The 20,249-nt window shown below is 43.3% G+C and overlaps 1 protein-coding gene across 5 annotated transcripts in view; it reads right to left on the bottom strand.

The window, feature by feature from the left end:
- LOC134348611 (myosin light chain kinase, smooth muscle-like) overlaps window positions 1–20,249 on the bottom strand; it is a 365,048-nt gene that overhangs the window by 196,637 nt on the left and 148,162 nt on the right. For all 5 annotated transcript variants that reach the window (XM_063052250.1, XM_063052252.1, XM_063052248.1 and 2 more), the window contains exons 3-4: window positions 15,119–15,326; window positions 1,523–1,565 (exon numbers count right to left, since the gene is read on the bottom strand). In XM_063052250.1, the coding sequence (XP_062908320.1) occupies window positions 1,523–1,565; window positions 15,119–15,326 (251 nt within the window). The remainder of the gene's footprint in view (window positions 1–1,522; window positions 1,566–15,118; window positions 15,327–20,249) is intronic.

Genomic DNA, 20,249 nt, shown 5'->3' with positions numbered 1-20,249 from the left:
AGTACGGACAGACAGAGATGAAAGATCTTCATTGCTGCCCTAGATGCCAGTGGTGTAATGGGCAGAATGTTAAGTTAACATGCTGTAAAGATGGACTTAATCAGCACTAATAATTTTAACAATTGGCTTCATCTTTAACATAAAAATTTGAAATACTACAAATTTGGTTTGCCTTTATTTTCTTAAAAAAGCTACTTACTTCAATAATTAGAGATAAAACTATTTCCGAAATAGCTATGAGTAATGAATAAACAAATTACTGGTCAAAGAGTCAATGTAAATCTGAATAATCTGAACAAAACAATGGAGAAACTCCACAATTCAGGCAGAATTCAGGTAGGGTCTCAGCTCGAAACGTCGACTCTTTATTTCCCTGCATAGGTGCTGCCTGACCTGCTGAGTTCCTACAGCATTTTGTGTGTTGCTCCAGATTTCCAGCACCTGCAGTCTCTTATGTCTCCACTTCGAAAAAAAAAAGAATGAATTGAGGAAAGAAAGAATTAGTAAAGGTCATAGTGACAGATATAAAGTGCAACATGAAGAACTTAATTCTGTTTTAATTACATTGAAGCAGAGGCAGGACAATAGAAGATGAAAACTGACTTGAAATAGAATATGATTACAGGGCAGTAAACAGGGTATTATTTTCTCTCAAATATTCACAAGGGCAGACATAATCAGTTTATTTTCCTCAAAAGCAAATTAACCACAGAAGATATAACAAATGCAAGTTATATAATTAGACTGCAAGGCCATAAATCACCAGAAATGGGGGAATACGGTCACAAGCCTTAAAGGAACTTAAGTGCTGACAATCATTGTGAAGGCATTACTAAACACTGGAGATGTAATAACAGATGGAGACAAACCACTTGGGTGCAAGTATTCAGAAAGTCTGACTCATTCAATACATTTTAGACCAATGGAAAATATGGAGATTGGTTATCAAATGTAAATTTGCACCTTAATTATATGAGACAAATGTAATTGGGACCTGCTAATCCAAGCACAGAAGAGGAAAATCTTGTTTGATCGATATCTTTGAATTCCTGGACATGTTTTTAAAAATGCTAATGCCATATTAGTACTTGTAAATTAACAAATATCACACGCAGTAAAGATGGTGACAGGAATGTTATCAATTTGCATAGTTTTTGGTATGAAAAATGAAATATTAACATTGGTTGTCTTTATATTATAAAACTGTACTTCCCAAATGCCCTTGGCAAAGCTTCATGTAATTAACTTAGCTTTAAATTGTGAAGATTCAGGGTAAGTACTTGGAAATTATTAAGAAATTAGCGGAAAAGCATAAAACATCAGTTAATAGTCAAATATGTCAAATTTTAAGGTTACCTTTATCAGGGTGTACTGGGGAATCACGTTAAAGCCATTACCAATTTGTCTCTGGATATTTTGAGGTCCCACCCATCTCACTCCTGTCAAGTGGGAGGTCCCCAGATCAACCCCCAATCTTCAACTTTCTTCAATATTAATTGGCAGTGCATTAATAATCATGTACCTGGAGATGCTGGAAGACCATCCGGATTTCCTGCCGGTTTCCTCTGTTAAAAAGAAAGTATCATTTATAAAGAAGAAGTCTTGACATTAAGATTTTCAAAGCTTAATCGTAGTCTACTGTAAAAAAAAATCAATTAAAAATGAAGAAAATTACGCATTTAAGATTTGAAACATTAGATCTTCAACAATCAATTGCCCTCAGTTGCAAAATAAATTGGATGCTAGGAGCTGTGTTCAACTGGAACCTCATTCACTTTTTTCCCCTGAGTGTTAAGGACCGTGGAGGTGGAAGCAGCAGTTTAAATATTCAGTATCAGTTCGGGCGTGACAGTCCTGGCTGCAGGAGTTCAGTTTATAAATCACACCTGTGCAAAATTATCATCTGTGATGACAAACACTGATAAACCCCAGAAGCAAAATAGAGAGAACTTGACGACATTACAGGAAGCTTATTATAAAGATTCCGCACAGATTTCTCTCTTCGTTACTTTTTACCCCCTGCTAGTACTTAAGCTATGACAGAAATGCATGCAAGTGGCTACGCATTGTTTCTTGTGTCATAACTTGCACCAAGAAATTAGAATTGGCCCACCTGAGGCAATTGGAAGAGAAAAGCCACAAGGACTGTGTCAAAGGTTTAAAGGTACAAAGAAAATTTATTATCAGAGTACGTACATGTTCAAAAGTTCAAAGTACATATGTTACTATATACTAATCTGAGATTCATTTTCTTGTAGGCATTCATAGTAAATACAAAGGAACACAAGAGAATCAATGAAGAACTGTGGACAACAAAGATGGACAACCAATGGGCAAAAGAAAACAAATTGTGCAATAACAAAAAGAAGTAAATAAATAAATAAATCTGAGAACATGAGTTGTAGAGTCTTTGAAAGTGAGTGGACAGGTTGTGGAATCAGTTCAGTGTTAGGGTGAGTGAAGTTACCCATTCTGGGTCTAGAGCCTGATGGTTTAGGGGTAATAGCTTCCGGTAAGATGGTGACGTGTATACACACAGTGGCCTCTTGGGGGCCAACCGAAGGTGCTTTTCTCCTTGTTAAATGTGTTTTTACACATAGTAAGACTATGCTTTACTCCAATAACCACTTGTACAGCAGGTCTATCGCATCAGTGAGCTGCTCACTGTTTGGAGTCGAAAACAAGGTGTCGTGAGAGCTGGCCGGTGGTTTGGAGAAGGCAAGTCAGCTGGCCAGGGGATTGAATCGGCTCCTGGGGCTGGGGAGGAAGTCAAATTGGACTGTTGAGCCGGGGGACTTGAGCTGGCCTGTCAGGTTGCAGGAGAAACCGGATTGGGTTCGGGAGAGCAGACCATGCTGCTGCGTGCTACTTGGAGGTGCTGGAGTTGGTGCCTTCGAGTTGGCATGAAGGTGGCATGCAGTGAAACCCTGAGTGACTGTCTTGGACACTTCTTTAGCAATTGCAAGAGCCTGCTGGACATTGGTTGCTGCAGGCCTGCTTCCCTTGTTTTGTGGGGGTCAGGTGGTGAGGGGGCAGTGTCTCTGCAGTTGTAACTCGAACTAGGCCTCAGTCCTGAGCTTGCATTGTAGAGTGATGTCCGGGCTCCGTTGGGGGTTGCAATTACAGGCTGAACTGTCAGGATCCATTAATTTGTGGGACTTGGAACTTGGAACTCAGGAACCTGGTCTAAAATTTCTGGTTTTTTTTATGTAACTATGTTCTTTTTTTCTCTTTTTCATGACTCTGAATGTGCAGGTATGTTTGGCCCCTGAAGTATCCTGTCTCATTTGGTTCGAATGGCAACTAAACTATATTTGATTTGATATCTGTTCCTGCACCTGGTGGTGTGGGACCCAAGGCTCTTGTACCTCCTTCCAAATGGCAGCAGTGAGAAAAGAGCATGGCCTGAGTGGTGGGGGTCTCTGATGATGGATGCTGCTTTCCAGCAACAACACTCCTTGTAGATGTGCTCAGTGGTGGGGAGGACTTTACCCATGAAGAATTGCACTGTATCCACTACTTTTCGTAGGACCTTTTGTTCAAGGGCGTTGGTGTTTCCGTGCCAGGCTATGACAGAACCAGTCAGTATACTTTCCACCGTGCACCTCTAGAAATTTGTCAGAGTTTTGGATGACATGCTGAATGTTCGCACACTTCGAAGAAAGTAACAGCACAGCCATGCGTTCTTTGCAATTGTACTTACATGCTGGACCCAGGACAGATCCTCAGAAATGATAATGCCAAGAAATTTAAAGTTGCTGACCCTCTCCTCCTCTGTTCCCCTGATAAGGACTGATTTATGGACCTCCAGTTTCCTCCTCCTGCAATCAATAATCGGCTCTTTGATTTTGCTGACGCTGGGTCAGAGATTGTTGCTGTGGCACCACCCAGCCAGGTTTTCAATCTCCCTCCTATATGCTGATTTGTCACCACCTTTGATTTGGCCAACAATGTCGGCGTCTTCAGCAAACTTAAATATGGCATTGGAGCTGTGCTTAGCCTCACAGTCAAAAGTGCAAAGCGAGTAGAGCAGGGGATTAATCACACCACCTTGTGGTGCGCTTGTACCGACGGCGATTGCGGAGGAGATGTTGTTGCCAATCCGAATTGACAGGGATCTGCAAGTGAGGAAATTGAGGATCCAAATGGACAAGGAAGTATTGAGGTCTAGGTCTTGGCACTTATTGATTAGTTATGAGGGGATGATAGTATTGAATACAGAGCTGTAGTCAATGAAGAGCATCCTGATGTATGTATCTTCACTGTACAGATGTTCCAGAGATAAGTGAAGAGCCAATGAAATTGTATCTGCTGTCGACCAGCTGTGACGGTGGACAAACTGGAGTGAACCCAAGTCACTCCTCAGGCAGGAGTGTTTTTGAATGCAAATCATTGAGGGAGGTTACCATGTTTTTCTTGGACACCGGTAAAATTGAAGTCTGCTTGAAGCAGGACTGTACCCTAGACTTTCGTAGCAAGTGGTTAAACGTATCAGTGAACACTCGGGCAAGTTTATTAGCACAAGTCTTCAGTACTCAGTCAGGTACACTGTCTGGGCCACATGTTTTCCTTGGGTTCACTCTCCTGAAGGAAGCTGTCATGTCAGCCTCACAGACTGAAATCACAGGGCCGTTGGGGGCTGTGGGAGTTTGTGAAGGTACCTCCAATGCTTTGTTGGTCAAAGCCAGCATAAAAGGCACTGAGCTCATCTGAAAGCAAAACCTTGTGTTCACACGTGTCACTTGGTCTCACTATGTAGGAGGTGACAGCATTCAAGTCCTGCCACACAGCTGTTGACCATCCTTCTGTGATCCAAGTTTGGTCCAGAATTCCCATTTCACGTGTGGGATGGTCTTCCGGAGGTCGTACCTGGACCTCTTGTATTTTACTTGGTCGCCAGACCTGAATGTCACTTATCTGGCAATCCACAGATTGTAGATGGCTTGATTAATCCAGAGCATTTGATTGAGGAAGGCTGAATGATTTTGTGGGGACACTCTCAGCCACAACTGACTTTATGAAGTCCATGACAACTGTGGCGTATTTGTTCATATCCTCCGATGGGTCCTTAAACATGGCCCAGTCCCAGTCAAAGCAATCTTGTACCCCCTTCCTCTGCCTCCTGCAGCCACCTCTTTGTTATCCTTACTTCTGGAGCCTTCCTCGTTAGCCTCTGTCTGTATGCAGGTAGGCGAAGAACAGCCAGATGATCAGATCCCCCGAAATGCTGTCTGGGGATGGAAAGGTATGCATTCCTTACGGTAGTGTAGCAGTGGTTGAGTGTGAGAGGACCCTTTGTGCTGCAGGTGATCTGCTGATGATAACTGACCAGAGACCACTTTAAGCAAGCCTCATTGAAGTCATTGACAATGAGTTGAAAGGTGTCAGGGTAGGATGTTTCTGTTTGCTAGTTGCAGCACTCAATATATTACCATTAGTCATTGGCAGTATGTAAACTCTGGTCAGAATCATGGAAGAGACTCTCTCAATTGTTAGAACGGACGGCACTTAATTATTAGACGTTCAGATCAGGAGAAGAGTGCAACAAGAGTGGTATGTCTGAGCACCCTGACGTGTCCACCATAAAACGCAGACTGCCACTAACTCTTACGTCCTCTAAATTAGCATTTCTGGCCATCAGGTGGATTGAGAACCCTTTGGGTTAGAGACCTGTATCCAGTGGGTCCAGAGTGAGCCATGTCTTGGTGAAACAGAGAATGCAGCAATCCCTCATTTCCTTCTGATACAGCAATCCTGCCCTTAGGTCCTCTTTCTTGTTTTCCACTGACTGTAAATTTGGTAACAAGATGCTGCGCAGAGGAAGTTTTACACCTCAGTGTTTTAGTCTGGCTTGGAGTCCTCCCCTTCTCCGGCCATTATGATGACTTGATCTTTGTCTGCTTAAAGATGTTGTACTACATTCCTGAGAGTCATGTCCACCAAGTCCTTCAGGAGATTTTAAAATAACTGGTTTGTTTCGACAGTTCAGAAGTACATTATTTAAAGGGAAATATCAGGCGGTAGATTGCAGCTAATATAGTTCAGAAGAAGAATATCTAAAAGTTTGGTGTGCTGGCTGCAAAGCCTCGCCTTGTATAACCAGCACCATCTTGGAATGCTTTTTTAATAACATATGTCACTATACAGTATACTACCCTGAGATTCATTTTCTTGCAAGTATTCACAGAAATCCAACAGAATCAATGAAAAACTACAAAGACTGACAAGCAACCAATGTGCAAAAGAAGACAAACAGTGCAAATATGAAAAATAAATAATATATAGATAATTGAATTACACAAAGAACAGAAGTTGTAGAGTTCTTAGAAGTGAGTCCATAGGTAGTGTTCAGTGATCAGTTCATTGTTGAGGTGAGTGAAGTTATCCAAACTGGTTCAGAAGCCTGGTGGCTGAAGGGTGACAACTGTTCCTGAACCTGGTGATGTGGGACCCAAGGCTCCTGTACCTCTTTCCTGATGGCAGCAGTGAGAAGAGGGCCTGGTCTGAATAGTGGGGTTCCGAGAGGGTGGATGCTGCTTTTTTGTGGTAGGGCTCCTTGTAGGTGTGCTCAGTGGTGGGGACGGCTTTTCCTGTGATGGACTCAGCTGTATCCACCACTTTTTATTCCAGGTGTTGGTGCTTCCATATGGGGCCATGATGCCACTAGTCAATACACTCTCCACTACACTTGTAGAGAAGTTCGTCAAAGTTTTAGGTGACATGCAGAATCTCCAAAAACCTCTAAGAAAGTAGAGGCACCATCTTGCCTTCTTTGTAATGACACTTACGTGCTGGACCCAGGAGAGATTCTTTGAAATGATAACACCGAGGAATTTACAGTTGCTGACCCTCTCCACCTCTGATCCCCCAATGAGGACTGGCTCATGGGCCTCTGGGTCCCTCCTACTGAAGTCAATAATCAGTTCTTCGGTTTTTCCACATTGAGTGAGAGGTTATTGTTATGGTACCACTCAGCCAGATTTTCAGACTTCCTCCTATATGCTGACTTGTCATCACTTTCGATTTGGCCAACAGAGGAGTCATCAGCAAACGTGAACATGGCACTGGAGCTCCATTTAGCCTCACTGTCATATGTACAAATTGAGTAGAGCATGGAGCCAAGTACACAGCCTTGCGGTGCATCTGTGCTGAGGAAGATTGTGGAGGAGAACTGACTGAGCAAGTGAGGAAAATCAAGGATCCAGTTGTACAAGGAGGTATTGAAGCCAGGGTCTTGAAGCTTATTAATTTTGAGGGGATGATAGAATGAAATGCAGAGCTCTAGTCTTTGAAGAGCAACGTGATATATGCACCTTCATTGTCCAGAAGTTCCAGGGTAGAGTGAAGAGCCAATGAAATGGCATTTGCTATAGACCTACTGTAACAACAGGCAAACTGGATTCGATCCTAGTCAGTAATTCAGAAGAAAACACAGGGTCGCTGGAGGCTGTGGGAGTTCTTGAAGATGCCTCCATGTTTTGTCAGTCAAAGCAAGCAGAGCAGGCATTGAGCTCATCTGTGAGTGAAACCTTGTTGTCTTATACAGTATGTTGCTTGGTGTTACTTTACAGGAGGTGATAGCATTCAAGCCCGGCCACATCTGTCAAGCATCCTCCTGTGATTCAATTTTTGTCCAGAATCCTACTTCACATGTAAGATGGCTTTCCAGAGGTCATACCTGGACCTGTTATATTTTACTTGGTCTCCAGAAAAGAATGTCACTGATTGAGCCCTCAGCAGACTGTGGATCTCTTGGTTCATCCAAGTCTTCTGTTTGGGGAAGACTCTAAATGATTTTGTGGAGATAGACTCATCCACAATTGACTTTATAAAGTCTGTGATAATGATGTCATATTCACTCAGATCCCCTAAGTCCTTGAACATAGTCAGGTCCACCCAAATCAATCCAATAGCCTCTTCTCTAGCACCCGCGATCACCTCTTCGTTGTCCTTACTTCTGAAGCCTTGCTTTCTAGCCTCTGTGTGTATGCAGATAGGAGGACAGCCAGATGTTCAGATTTCCTGAAATGAGGTCTAGGGATGGAACGGTAGGCATTCCTGAGGTTGCGTAGCAGTGATCGAGTGTGTTGGGACCTCTGGTACTGCAGGTGACAAGTTGATGATAATTGGTCAGAGATTCCTTCAAGCACAAGAGGAGAATTACCAGTCCAAAGCCTGCTCCTGATATAGTTTCACTAAGTCCAAGCCAGAATCCAACACCAGAATCAATCAGAATCAGGTTTATTATCACCGGCATCTGACGAGAAATTTGTTAACTTAGCAGCAGCAGTTCAATGCAATACATAATCTAGCAGAGAGAGAAAAAAAATAATAAATAAAATAAAACATAATAATAAATAAACAAGCAAATCAATTACATATATCGAATAGATTTTTTAAAAAATGTGCAAAAACAGAAATATTGTATATTAAAAAAGTGAGGTAGTGTCCAAAGATTCAATGTCCATTTAGGAATCGAACGGCAGAGGGGAAGAAGCTGTTCCTGAATCACTGAGTGTGTGCCTTCAGGCTTCTGTATCTCCTACCTGCTGGTAACAGTGAGAAAAGGGCATGCCCTAAGTGCTGGAGGTCCTTAATAATGGAAACTGCCTTTCTGAGACACCGCTCCTTGAAGATGTCCTGGGTACTTTGTAGGCTAGTGCCCAAGATGGAGCTGAGTAGATTTACAACCTTCTGCAGCTTCTTCCTGTCCTGTGCAGTAGCCCCTCCATACCAGACAGTGATGCAGCCTGTCAGAATGCTCTCCAGGGTACAACTATAGAAGTTTTTGAATGTATTTGTTGACATGTTAAATCTCTTCAAACTCCTAATAAAGCATAGCCACTGTCTTGCCTTCTTTATGACTACATCGATATGTTGGGACCAGGTTAGATCCTCAGAGATCTTGACACTGAGGAACTTGAAGCTGCTCACTCTCTCCACTTCTGATCCCCGTATGAGGATTGGTATGTGTTCCTTCGTCTTACCCTTCCTGAAGTCCACAATCAGCTCTTTCGTCTTACTGACTTTGAGTGCCAGGTTGTTGCTGCGACACCACTCCACTAATTGGCATATCTCACTCCTGTACACTCCCTTGACACCACCTGAGATTCTACCAACAATGATTGTATCGTCAGCAAATTTGTAGATGGTATCTGAGCTATGCCTAGCCACACAGTCATGTGTATACAGAAAGTAGAGCAGTGAGCTAAGCACACAGCCCTGAGGTGCACCAGTGTTGATCGTCAGCGAGGAGGAGATGTTATCACCAATCCTCACAGACTGTGGTCTTCCGGTTAGGAAGTCGAGGATCCAGTTGCAGAAGGAGGAACAAAAGCCCAGGTTCTGCAACTTCGCAATCAGGATTGTGGGAATGATGGGAATTAAATGCTGAGCTATAGTCAATGAACAGCATCCTGATGTAGGTGTTTAAGTTGTCCAGGTGGTCTAAAGCTGTGTGGAGAGCCATTGAGATTGCCTCTGCCTTTGACCTATTGTGGCGATAGGCAAATTGCAATGGGTCCAGGTCCTTGCTGAGGCAGGAGTTCAGTCCAGTCATAACCAACCTCTCAAAGCATTTCATCACCGTCGATGTGAGTGCTACGGGGTGATAGTCATTAAGGCAGCCCACGTTATTCTTCTTAGGCACTGGTATAATTGTTGCCTTTTTGAAGCAAATGGGAACTTCTGCCTGTAGCAGTGAGAGGTTGAAAATGTCCTTGAATACTCCTGCTAGTTGGTTGGCACAGGTTTTCAGAGTCTTACCAGTTATTTCATCTGGTCCTTCTGCCCCGCGAGGGTTCACTCTCTTTAAAGACAGCCTAACATCGACCTCTGAGACAGAGATCACAGGGTCATCAGGTGCAGCAGGGATCTTCGTAGCTGTAGTTGTTTTCTCCCTTTCAAAGCAGGCATAGAAGGCGTTGAGTTCATCTGCTAGTGAAGCATCGCTGCCATTCATGCTGTTGGGTTTTGCTTTGTAGAAAGTAATGTCTTGCAGACCCTGTCAGAGCTGCCGTGCATCTGTCATGAACCTGAACCACAAGGTTCAAGATCAGCTACCACTCCACAACCATTCATTTCTGAACTGAACAGCAAAAGCTTAATCACTACAGTTTAGCAAAACTATAAATACTTTTGAAAAGTGACGATATAGCAAAATATTATATAATATATTACAAGGGATGAAGGAGGATTAAAGTACAAAACTGAAGGACTAAAGGAAGGTAGCCAAAGCAACTGAACAATTGGAAATCAGTCAATGATTTTTTTGTTGCAGGTGACTCCAGCAAAAGAGGGCATATTGTTAAGGTCAAATTCAGCTGTGGGCATTACTTTAAGCATGAGAACGGTTACTTAGAGAGAGTGAAATAGCACAAGTTAGTGCTCACAGGAAATTGAAGAAAACTTCAGAAATTTTAATTAAAATTAGAAACTAAATCTCCAGAAAGCTCCCAAAGTTATCCTTTCAGCCAAGCTCTCTATTATCCCCTAACTTCCTCAGCCTTTATTCCAAATTTAATACCCAAAGCACATTGCAATGTTTCTGACATTATTAAGTAAATGGAAACTGTTGTCCAAACAAGTTTGTTCTCAATGATATTAATCCACCAATAGAGAGCACTGCAGCAGTAGATTGGAAAACAGTAGACAGAAACCTTCATAAGCACGTGGATGGAGGAGGGAACAGCTCAGGCAAAACACAAAGGCATGAGTAGAACTGTACTCTTAAGTCATATAGTCTTAGTTAAAAGGCATTATCTGACAACACACTTCACATATTCTAGATATAATAATTTGTACTATTCTTCTGCTACCATCTTCACATAATTATGATTTAGGAATCAAATTTGTAAATATTTTGCATTCATTAACAGTAGTTTCATACTTCCAAAAGTATGGTACGGGCACCACGGTAACGTAGCCGTTAGCATGTCACAATTACAGCTCGGGGTGTCAGAGTTTGGAGTTCAGAGTTCAATTCCAACATCATCAGTAAGGAGACTGTACGGCCTTCCTGAGGGTTTCTCCTGATGTTCCGGTTTCTTCCCACAGCCCAAAGACGTACCAGTTAATAGGTTGGTTGGTGATTGTAAGTATGTCCCATGACTAAGCTAGGATTAAATCAGGGATTGCTGGGTGGTGCGGCTCAAAGGGCTGGAAGGGCCTATTCTGCACTGCATCTCAATAAATAAATAAAAAAATTTTTTAAAAAGAGCTAAATGCCTGTTAAATTTCACTTGATCAGTAAGCTTGTAAACTCCTCAACTAGGAGTTGAAGATGCCACCGTCTACCTGCTGAACCGTGTCTACACCCACCTGGACAAGCCAGCGAGCACTGTGACGGTCATGTTTTTTGACTTCTCCAGTGCGTTCAACACCATCCGCCCTGTTCTGCTGGGGGAGAAGCTGACAGCGATGCAGGTGGATGCTTCCCTGGTGTCGTGGATTATTGATTTCCTGACTGGCAGACCACAGTAGGTGCTTGCAACACTGTGTGTCCGACAGAGTGATCAGCAGCACTGGGGCTCCACAGGGGACTGTCTTGTCTCCCTTTCTCTTCACCATTTACACCTCGGACTTCAACTACTGCACAGAGTCTTGTCATCTTCAGAAGTTTTCGGATGACTCTACCATTGTTGGATGCATCAGCAAGGGAGATGAGGCTGAGTACAGGGCTATGATAGGAAACTTTGTCACATGGTGTGAGCAGAATTATCTGCAGCTTAATGTGAAAAAGACTAAGGAGCTGGTGGTAGACCTGAGGAGAGCTAAGGTACCAGTGACCCCTGTTTCCATCCAGGGGGTCAGTGTGGACATGGTGGAGGATTACAAATACCTGGGGATACGAATTGACAATAAACTGGACTGGTCAAAGAACACTGAGGCTGTCTACAAGAAGGGTCAGAGCCGTCTCTATTTCCTAAGGAGACAGGTCCTTTAACATCTGCCGGACGATGCTGAGGATGTTCTACGAGTCTGTGGTGGCCAGTGTTATCATGTTTGCTTTTGTGTGCTGGGGCAGCAGGCTGAGGGTAGCAGACACCAACAGAATCAACAAACTCATTCGTAAGGCCAGTGATGTTGTGGGGATGGAACTGGACTCTCTGACGGTGGTGGCGGAAAACAGGATGCTGTCCAAGTTGCATGCCATCTTGGACAATGTCTCCCATCCACTACATAATGTACTGGTTGGGCACAGGAGTACATTCAGCCAGAGACTCATTCCACTGAGATGCAACACAGAGCGTCATAGGAAGTCATTCCTGCCTGTGGCCATCAAACTTTACAACTCCTCCCTTGGAGGGTCAGACACCCTGAGCCAATAGGCTGGTCCTGGACTTATTTCCTGGCACAATTTACATATTACTATTTAACTATTTATGGTTTATTATTATTTATTATTTATGGTGCAACTGTAACGAAAACCAATCTCCCCCGGGATCAATAAAGTATGACTACTACTTCCAAGCACAAGTTTAAGTGTTATAAACAACTGGAACTATACTGTATGTTTGTTACAATGGCAATTTTAGGTACTGGTAAAATGCTTGAGAAACAGTTGGAGTTGAATCATTTCAGTGCTGCAGATCATGGTTATGAAGGCAATAGTTTCAGGAATTACCAATTATCTCAAATTATTATGGTACTTTTTCAAAGTGAGTGTAAAAAGGGCTCGTTTAATTAAAATGTAAAATGAACAGAGGACTTATTGGCAGTCCAGATCGAGAAGACATTCTGGAAAGCAGCCATTCAGGAAGGTGGCTCACTGTCTGGTCTCAAGAACAGTTCCTGATGCCATTATCCCAAAGAATGAATCAATAGAGCCAAGAATCCCAGTTGCCAATTCCCCCTCTGGACCCACCATCTTGCCAACTCTCCATCCTCCCTTATGACGTACCTCAAAACTTTGCCAGAATGTTGGTTGCCTGACCTCAAGTAACATTGTCTCAAATTTTGTTCACTGACATTGCTGTGAAGCACTTTGGAATGCCTTCCATGTATGGTTGCTAAAGAGGTATAAGTTGATTTCATTCTCACTCAAGTTGGTCCAAAACTTGCTTGAGGGATTTAAATGGCTGCTTTGGTTGTTTTTTTTTTACTCACATTTCTTTAAATGGATGCTTTGGTTCCTTTTTTTTTTTAAAAGAATGTAGGTATTTTATGGGAAGGTACTGATTATTCTTTTTGTTGCCGGTTGGGTGAAGCTTCCTTTCTTGGCAATGGCTGGAGTACAATATGATTACATGGCTTGTGGTGTGAAATATTTCAATCCTGAGATTAGACCTGGCTGAACTGTAGAGTATTTTCCACATTGGTGATACAGGTAATGTCAAAAATCCCGCGTGCAACTTGTTAAGAACCCCACACGAAGCAATGAAGTCATGTTGATCCAAAGTGGATCTATTGATGGTCACTCACAACCCACCCAGGTTTACGTCACAATTTTGACTCTGTAATTGGGTAATTCAGAGGGACCATCCTGGGTGGGTCTGCTTTAAGTTATTTCCATAAGGGCTGTCCATCATGCCACCCTCCCAGCCCGCCACCACAGTGCTGACTTCCGACCCACCCTGCCTATATGCACGTCCCACTGACTCCCCTCACTGAAGTCAGCTGATTGCTGCCTTCAGCCACAGTATAAATTGTCATTGTCACTCAAGGTGGTTTGGAATATTGCTTGAGGGATTTAATTAGCCGCTGTTGCTTGATTCCCTTTATTTCTCCACTCAACCCTTGTTGATCACAGTCCCCTGACTCATTCCAGCTATCGCCAATCACTGACCCTGGACACAAAGCCCCTTCTTTAACAAGACCCTTCCCCCCAGCTTCAGGCTCCTCTCATATGACCCATTTCTGTAACCTTTATGCGCTCTCTGCCTCCTTATTGTGCAGAGGAAAGTTCTTCTCTCCTGCAAAGTCCATTTAGTAGAACATACTGATCCAGTATTATCTTCCTGCTCAAGACAACTATTGGGCTGCCACACAGTGATTCAGTGACTTAACCCAATAGTTGTTTTGAGCAATATGGGAAACAGAAAGGGAGCCTCTTACCTCCCCTAGTGCCCCTCCTCCTTCCCTTTCTCCCATGCGCCACTCTTCTGGAGTCAGAGTTATAGAACAGTACAGTACAGAAGCAGACCCTTCAGCCCTTCTACTTTGTGCCAGCCCATTTAAAATGCCTTGTCCTATCTTCTCTTAATCTCCTCTCCTATACGATCACTATTCTCCAGCCCTCTGCATTCCCACCTATCACCTCCCTGCTTCTTACTTTATCTACCCTCCCCCACCTACCTGGCTTCACCTATCACCTTCTCCTCGCTTGCCCTCATTCCCCTCCCCACCTTACCCTGAAACCCTCCCCCTTCATTTCCAGTTGTGTTGAAGGGCCTCATTGTCCATTTCCATCGATGCTGCCTGACACCCCCAAGTTCCTCCAACACTTTTTGTGTGTTGAACAGGAAGGATGTGGTTTTTTGTCTGCTGCATTTTCAACTCATGATACATTTGAGAAAACGTCATCTTCAACCGGAAATCAGTTATTTTCTGCCTTTTATATCTTGTCTAATCCCTTATTGAAAGATTCCCATTGAAACATGCAGTACCTACAGGTACAAGGTACTCTCAAGAGGACCCCAACCTTGGAGGCTTGCATGCCCCAGTGATCCAGGAGAGCTATGTTGGCTGGAGTCACGGCATTGTGCTTTGGCTCTCGGTAGGGTCACCCATGCCAATCAGATCAAAGGGTAGAGGAGTGGTCTGCTGGTCCTCCAGGTGTGAAGGTTCAGCTCAGGGCCAACAACCCTGACTGGTAAAACAAAATTGTTACAGAAACAGCAATGAAGAATCCTTCTACATCTGTGTGCGATGGCATGGTCAGAACCTTCATTGCTGCCCGAAACGCCGGTGGTGTAACGGGCAGGAAGTACAGGTCCAAAGTTAGGCTGAAGTACTGTTGTTTAAAACATCTCCAAAAGGAATAACAAAATGAAACCTTGCTCTGAGGAACTGTGCATGGCAGCTCACAAGTTGCAGAGGGCTGACTGTTGCTTGCTAGAGCTATTGATCTATTATGAATAACAATTGCTTTTCCAACAGATCAATTAAACAAACTTACCGTTCACCGTTAACTCCACAGTTACTTGTCGAACCCCAGCGACATTGGCAGTTTCACAAGTAAACTTCCCGGCATCTTCTTTCTGCACTTCTTTAATGACAAAGCTAAAAGTCCCACGTGGACTTTGTTCAATAATGTACCGGCCATCCTTTGGGACACACTGACCGTTCTTATACCATGTGATTTGAGGCTCTGGATGTCCCCTGACCTGAAAAAAAAACAACCGCTATTAACTGTGATGATCAGAATCAGAATCAGGTTTATTATCACCAGCATGTGACGTGAAATTTGTTAACTTAGCACCAGCAGTTCAATGCAATACATAATCTAACAGGGAGAAAATAAATAAATAAATCAATCAATCAATCAATCAAGCACATATATTGAATAGATTTTTAAAAACGTGCAAAATCTGAAATACTGTATATTAAAAAGAAGTGAGGTAGTGTCCAAAGCTTCAATGCCCATTTAGGAATCGGATGGCAGAGGGGAAGAAGCTGTTCTTGAATCGCTGAGTGTGTGCCTTCAGGCTTCTGTATCTCCTACATGATGGTAACAGTGAGAAAAGGGCATGCCCTGGGTGCTGGAAGTCCTTAATAATGGACGCTGCCTTTCCGAGACACCGCTCCCTGAAGATGTCCTGGGTAACTTGTAGGCTAGTGCCCAAGATGGAGCTGACTAGATTTACAATCCTCTGCAGCTTTTTTCAGTCCTGTGCAGTACCCCCTCCATACCAGACAGTGATGCAGCCTGTCAGAATGCTCTCCACACTACAACTATAGAAGTTTTTGAGTGTACTTGTTGACATGTCAAATCTCTTCAAACTCCTAATGAAGTATAGCTGCTGTCTTCCAATCTTTATAACTACATCAATATGGTGGGACCAGGTTAGATCCTCTGAGATCCAGAAACTTGAAGCTGCTCACTCTCTCCACTTCTGATCCCTCTATGAGGATTGGTATGTGTTCCTTCATCTTACCCTTCCTGAACTCCACAATCAGCTCTTTCGTCTTTCTCATGTTGAGTGACAGGTTGTTGCTGTGGCACCACTCCACTAGTTGGCATATCTCACTCCTGTATGCCCTCTTGTCACCACCTGAGATTGGCCTTACAACAATAAGGCCAATCTCAGATAGGCCACACTTGGAGTACTGTGTCCAGTTCTGGTTGCCTCACTATAGGAAGGATGTGGAAGCATTGGAAAGGGTACAGAAGAGATTTACCAGGATGCTGCCTGGTTTAGAGAGTATGGATTATGATTAAGGGAGCTAGGGCTTTACTCTTTGGAGAGAAGGAGGATGAGAGGAGACATGATAGAGGTGTACAAGATAATAAGAGGAATAGATAGAGTGGACAGCCAGCGCCTCTTCCCCAGGGCACCACTGCTCAATACAAGAGGACATGGCTTTAAGGTAAGGGGTGGGAAGTTCAAGGGGGATATTAGAGGAAGGTTTTTTACTCAGAGAGTGGTTGGTGCGTGGAATGCACTGCCTGAGTGGAGGCAGATACACTCGTGAAGTTTGAGATACTACTAGACAGGTATATGGAGGAATTTAAGGTGGGGGGTTATATGGGAGGCAGGGTTTGAGGGTCAGCACAATATTGTGGGCCAAAGGGCCTGTAATGTGCTATACTATTCTATGTTCCATGTTCAAACACAAAGAGCAACGGGAAAAGAAGTCCTTTGATCACTTTTTGGAGAGGCATCATACTTACGTTCAAAGGAATCGTTTTGGACATTACATCCAATACTCAGGACACCCATCATCAGCAGCTCCACAGAGGATTGTTGATGATGTCCTCCTCAAAAGGGCGGAATGGCAGTATTACTGTTAGCACAGTGCCAGCAACCTAGGTTTATTTCTGCTGCTACCCGTAAGAGGCTTGCATGTTTTCTCCATAACCACGTGGGATTTCCCTGGGTGCTCCAGTTTCCTCCCACATTTCAAAAGTGTATGGGTTAGCAGATAAATCAGTCACATGGGAGTAATTGGGTGGTGCGGGTTGTTGGACTGTGCTCTCTCTCCAAATCAGGAACTTACAACCTTTTTTTAATGCCATGAACCAATACTATTAAACAAAGAGTCCAGAATGAAGCATAAATGTACCGATCTGAGGGCACAGGTGAACATTATACCTGACATTAAGGACATCTGGCAGAAGTCCTGCATCCCCATTCAAATGTAAGCATGGTTAAGTGGTTTATTTATTCTTCTTCATTTTAAACTCACCTTCACATTTGTAATTTATTTCTAGTAACTCAAGCTATTCTACAGAACTTATTATATATATCTGAATGGCTGTGTGAATGTCAATAGCTGTTTGGAGCCTCAAGATCTGCCACGATGCCTAGTTTCTGACTGTGGCCAGCTGTGGGATGGGACCAGTTTCTGACTGTGGCCAGCTATGGGGTGGGACTAGTTTCTGACTGTGGCCAGCTATGGGGTGGGCCTAGTTTCTGACTGTGGCCAGCTATGGGATGGGCCTAGTTTCTGACTGTGGCCAGCTATGGGATGGGACTAGTTTCTAACTGTGGCCAGCTATGGGATGGGCCTAGTTTCTGACTGTGGCCAGCTATGGGGTGGGCCTAGTTTCTGACTGTGGCTAGCTGTGGGATGGGCCTAGTTTCTGACTGTGGCCAGCTATGGGATGGGCCTAGTTTCTGACTGTGGCCAGCTATGGGATGGGCCTAGTTTCTGACTGTGGCCAGCTCTGCTTCATGGGATGTCCGCAGAAGCCCGCTTTGAGAGCAGTCGCTTCTATAGTCAGAAAGGCAAGTGTAGCCACAGAGAATGCTCCGAAGAAAGCACGTACTAGTGCCAAGCCTGATTAAACTTGATCCAACTCATTGACTTGTCTAATCCTCCACTCAATTATATTGAGCAACGTTAATCACAATTTTGAAAAGAAAACTTAAGTTGACTGAACTTGGTTTATTTATAATAATAGATGTCTATGCGCACCAGACATCTATATAACTTCAAAATTACTCCTGGCCTTGATAATCATTCATGAAGGTCTATGATTGAACGATAAGATGAACAACATGATTCATAGGTCTACTGAAATTTACCATATAAGGTTTTTTTAAGTCATTGTCATTTCAGGTAGTTAAATGGAGTAAGTTCCAATTCCACTATTATCTGGCAAGTACTCTGTAGCAGACATTAGAAGTGAAATTGCCCTAGAATCAGTGTCGGATCTTCTATTGCCTACACTACCAAGTCCCTTCCAAGTTCAAAGGTTCCCAGTCTGCAGCCCACAGAACCCTCGGTTTTTGGGAGGGGCCCATGGCATTAAAAAGGTTGGGAATTCCTATTCTAATTAATAATAATTGAGGTGCAATTGCATGCTCCTTTTGTCGGCTAGAAACTACATCATTTCCTGTGACACAAGAGATTCTGCAGATGTTAGAAATCCACAGCAACACACACAAAATGCTGGAGGAACTCAGCAGGTCAGACAACATCTATGGAAAGGAACTGACAGTTGCCATTTCAGGCCAAGACACTTCATCAGGATTGGAAAGGAAGGAGGAAGAAGCCAGAAGGAGAAGGTGGGGAGGGGGGAGGGGAAGGAGTAGGATCCAGAAGGTGATAAGTGAAGCCATATCACCTATATCAGGTGATATCAGGGATCAAGCCATATCAGGTGGGTGGGGAGGGGATTGAAATAACAAGTGGAAAAGGCTGAGAAGAAGGAATCTGATAGGAGAGGAACTCCAGAGGGAGGCGATAGGAAGATGAGAAGAGAAGAGGTAGGAGGGAGCCAGAGTGGGGAATGGAAGAAGAGGGAGGGAAGGGTGAGAAATTAACAGAAGTTAGAGAAATCTAACTTTCCATCAGGTTGGAGGCTAGCCAGACAGAATACGACGTGTTGCTCCTCCAACCTGACTGTGTCCTCATTGTAGCAATACATCCAGCCATGAACCAACAGATTTTTACAGACAAATTCAGATTCCAGAGATAAATGTGCCCTGAATTTCTATTCGTTAGTATTTTATTAGAAGCGTTACGTGCTTTTCCCCATCATGCCACCAGGAGCAGGGGTTTGAAGAAGACATTTTCTCTTGGCTCTCTACCCACATCTCCCGTACAATCCTGCCTGCCAAACACCCATACATTTAATCGAGGTGTGCAGGCTCTCGTGGTGTGAACATGATTGTTCAAAACTACCCTACTGAAGAAGTGCCAGAAATCAGACAAATAACAGCCATTGGTTAAGTATGAAAATCTTTGAAAAGTCAGGAAGAACAAAACCAATTGAAGAACTTCTCTGGATTTGCTTAGCAGGTGAAAATGTGTCTATAGCTGTTGAAATACTATTTTACAAGCACAAAGTAGTAACTAGTTGTAGCAGTAATCCAACAGCATCTCCCATTTGTTAGACTTACTTGTTTACTTCAGTGATAATTTCCATCAGAAATGTAAGCCAAAAATCTTGCGACGCTGGAAATTGGACATCATGGATCTGCATGAGCTGAGTAAGGCTGCACCTGGAAATTACTTCATTATCTGTACTGCACATTGGACTATCCTGAAAGGTGGTCAACATTTTCCTATGAGAACTTAGTAATTGAATTCTGAAGGAAACAGATACTACACATAATAATTACCCACTTTCAGACTATTGTTTTCTCTCCAAGTTCTGCCAAAGTGTCCTGGATCTGAAACATCAGTGGTTCTTCTTTCTACTGATGCTGCTTGATCAGCTGAGTGTCTTGCACGTTTACTGATTTTAGTTAGGGCATATTCGGAGTAGGTTCGGTGTACTGCTGAGAATAATTATAGAACATTACAGCACATAAAAAGGCCATTTGGTCCATCTTGCACAAACATCCATGGCCTTTCTGCTGCAATATTCAAATATCTTTTAAGTCTTCCATCAGCCAATAGGAATTCTTGTACCTGAAGTCAGGATGTTGCTTCACATTTCAACACATCGCAATCTTCGGTCTCACCACCAGATGGCCTACTTATATTCCCCATGTGAAAATAGGCACTGGGCACCAGCAGGATTACTATTACCATTTTTGCACAATTATTCTACCGGTTCGTAATTATTTAGAACTCACACCATAGATATAAATTCCTCTTCATTGTCAGATACTCAAAATTACTTCAAAACAACA

The sequence above is a fragment of the Mobula hypostoma genome, chromosome 6 (assembly GCF_963921235.1).
Source record: "Mobula hypostoma chromosome 6, sMobHyp1.1, whole genome shotgun sequence".
Classification (NCBI taxonomy): domain Eukaryota; kingdom Metazoa; phylum Chordata; class Chondrichthyes; order Myliobatiformes; family Myliobatidae; genus Mobula; species Mobula hypostoma.
Note: the sequence above shows the minus strand (reverse complement) of the source record. Positions and strands in the feature narration are given on the sequence as shown.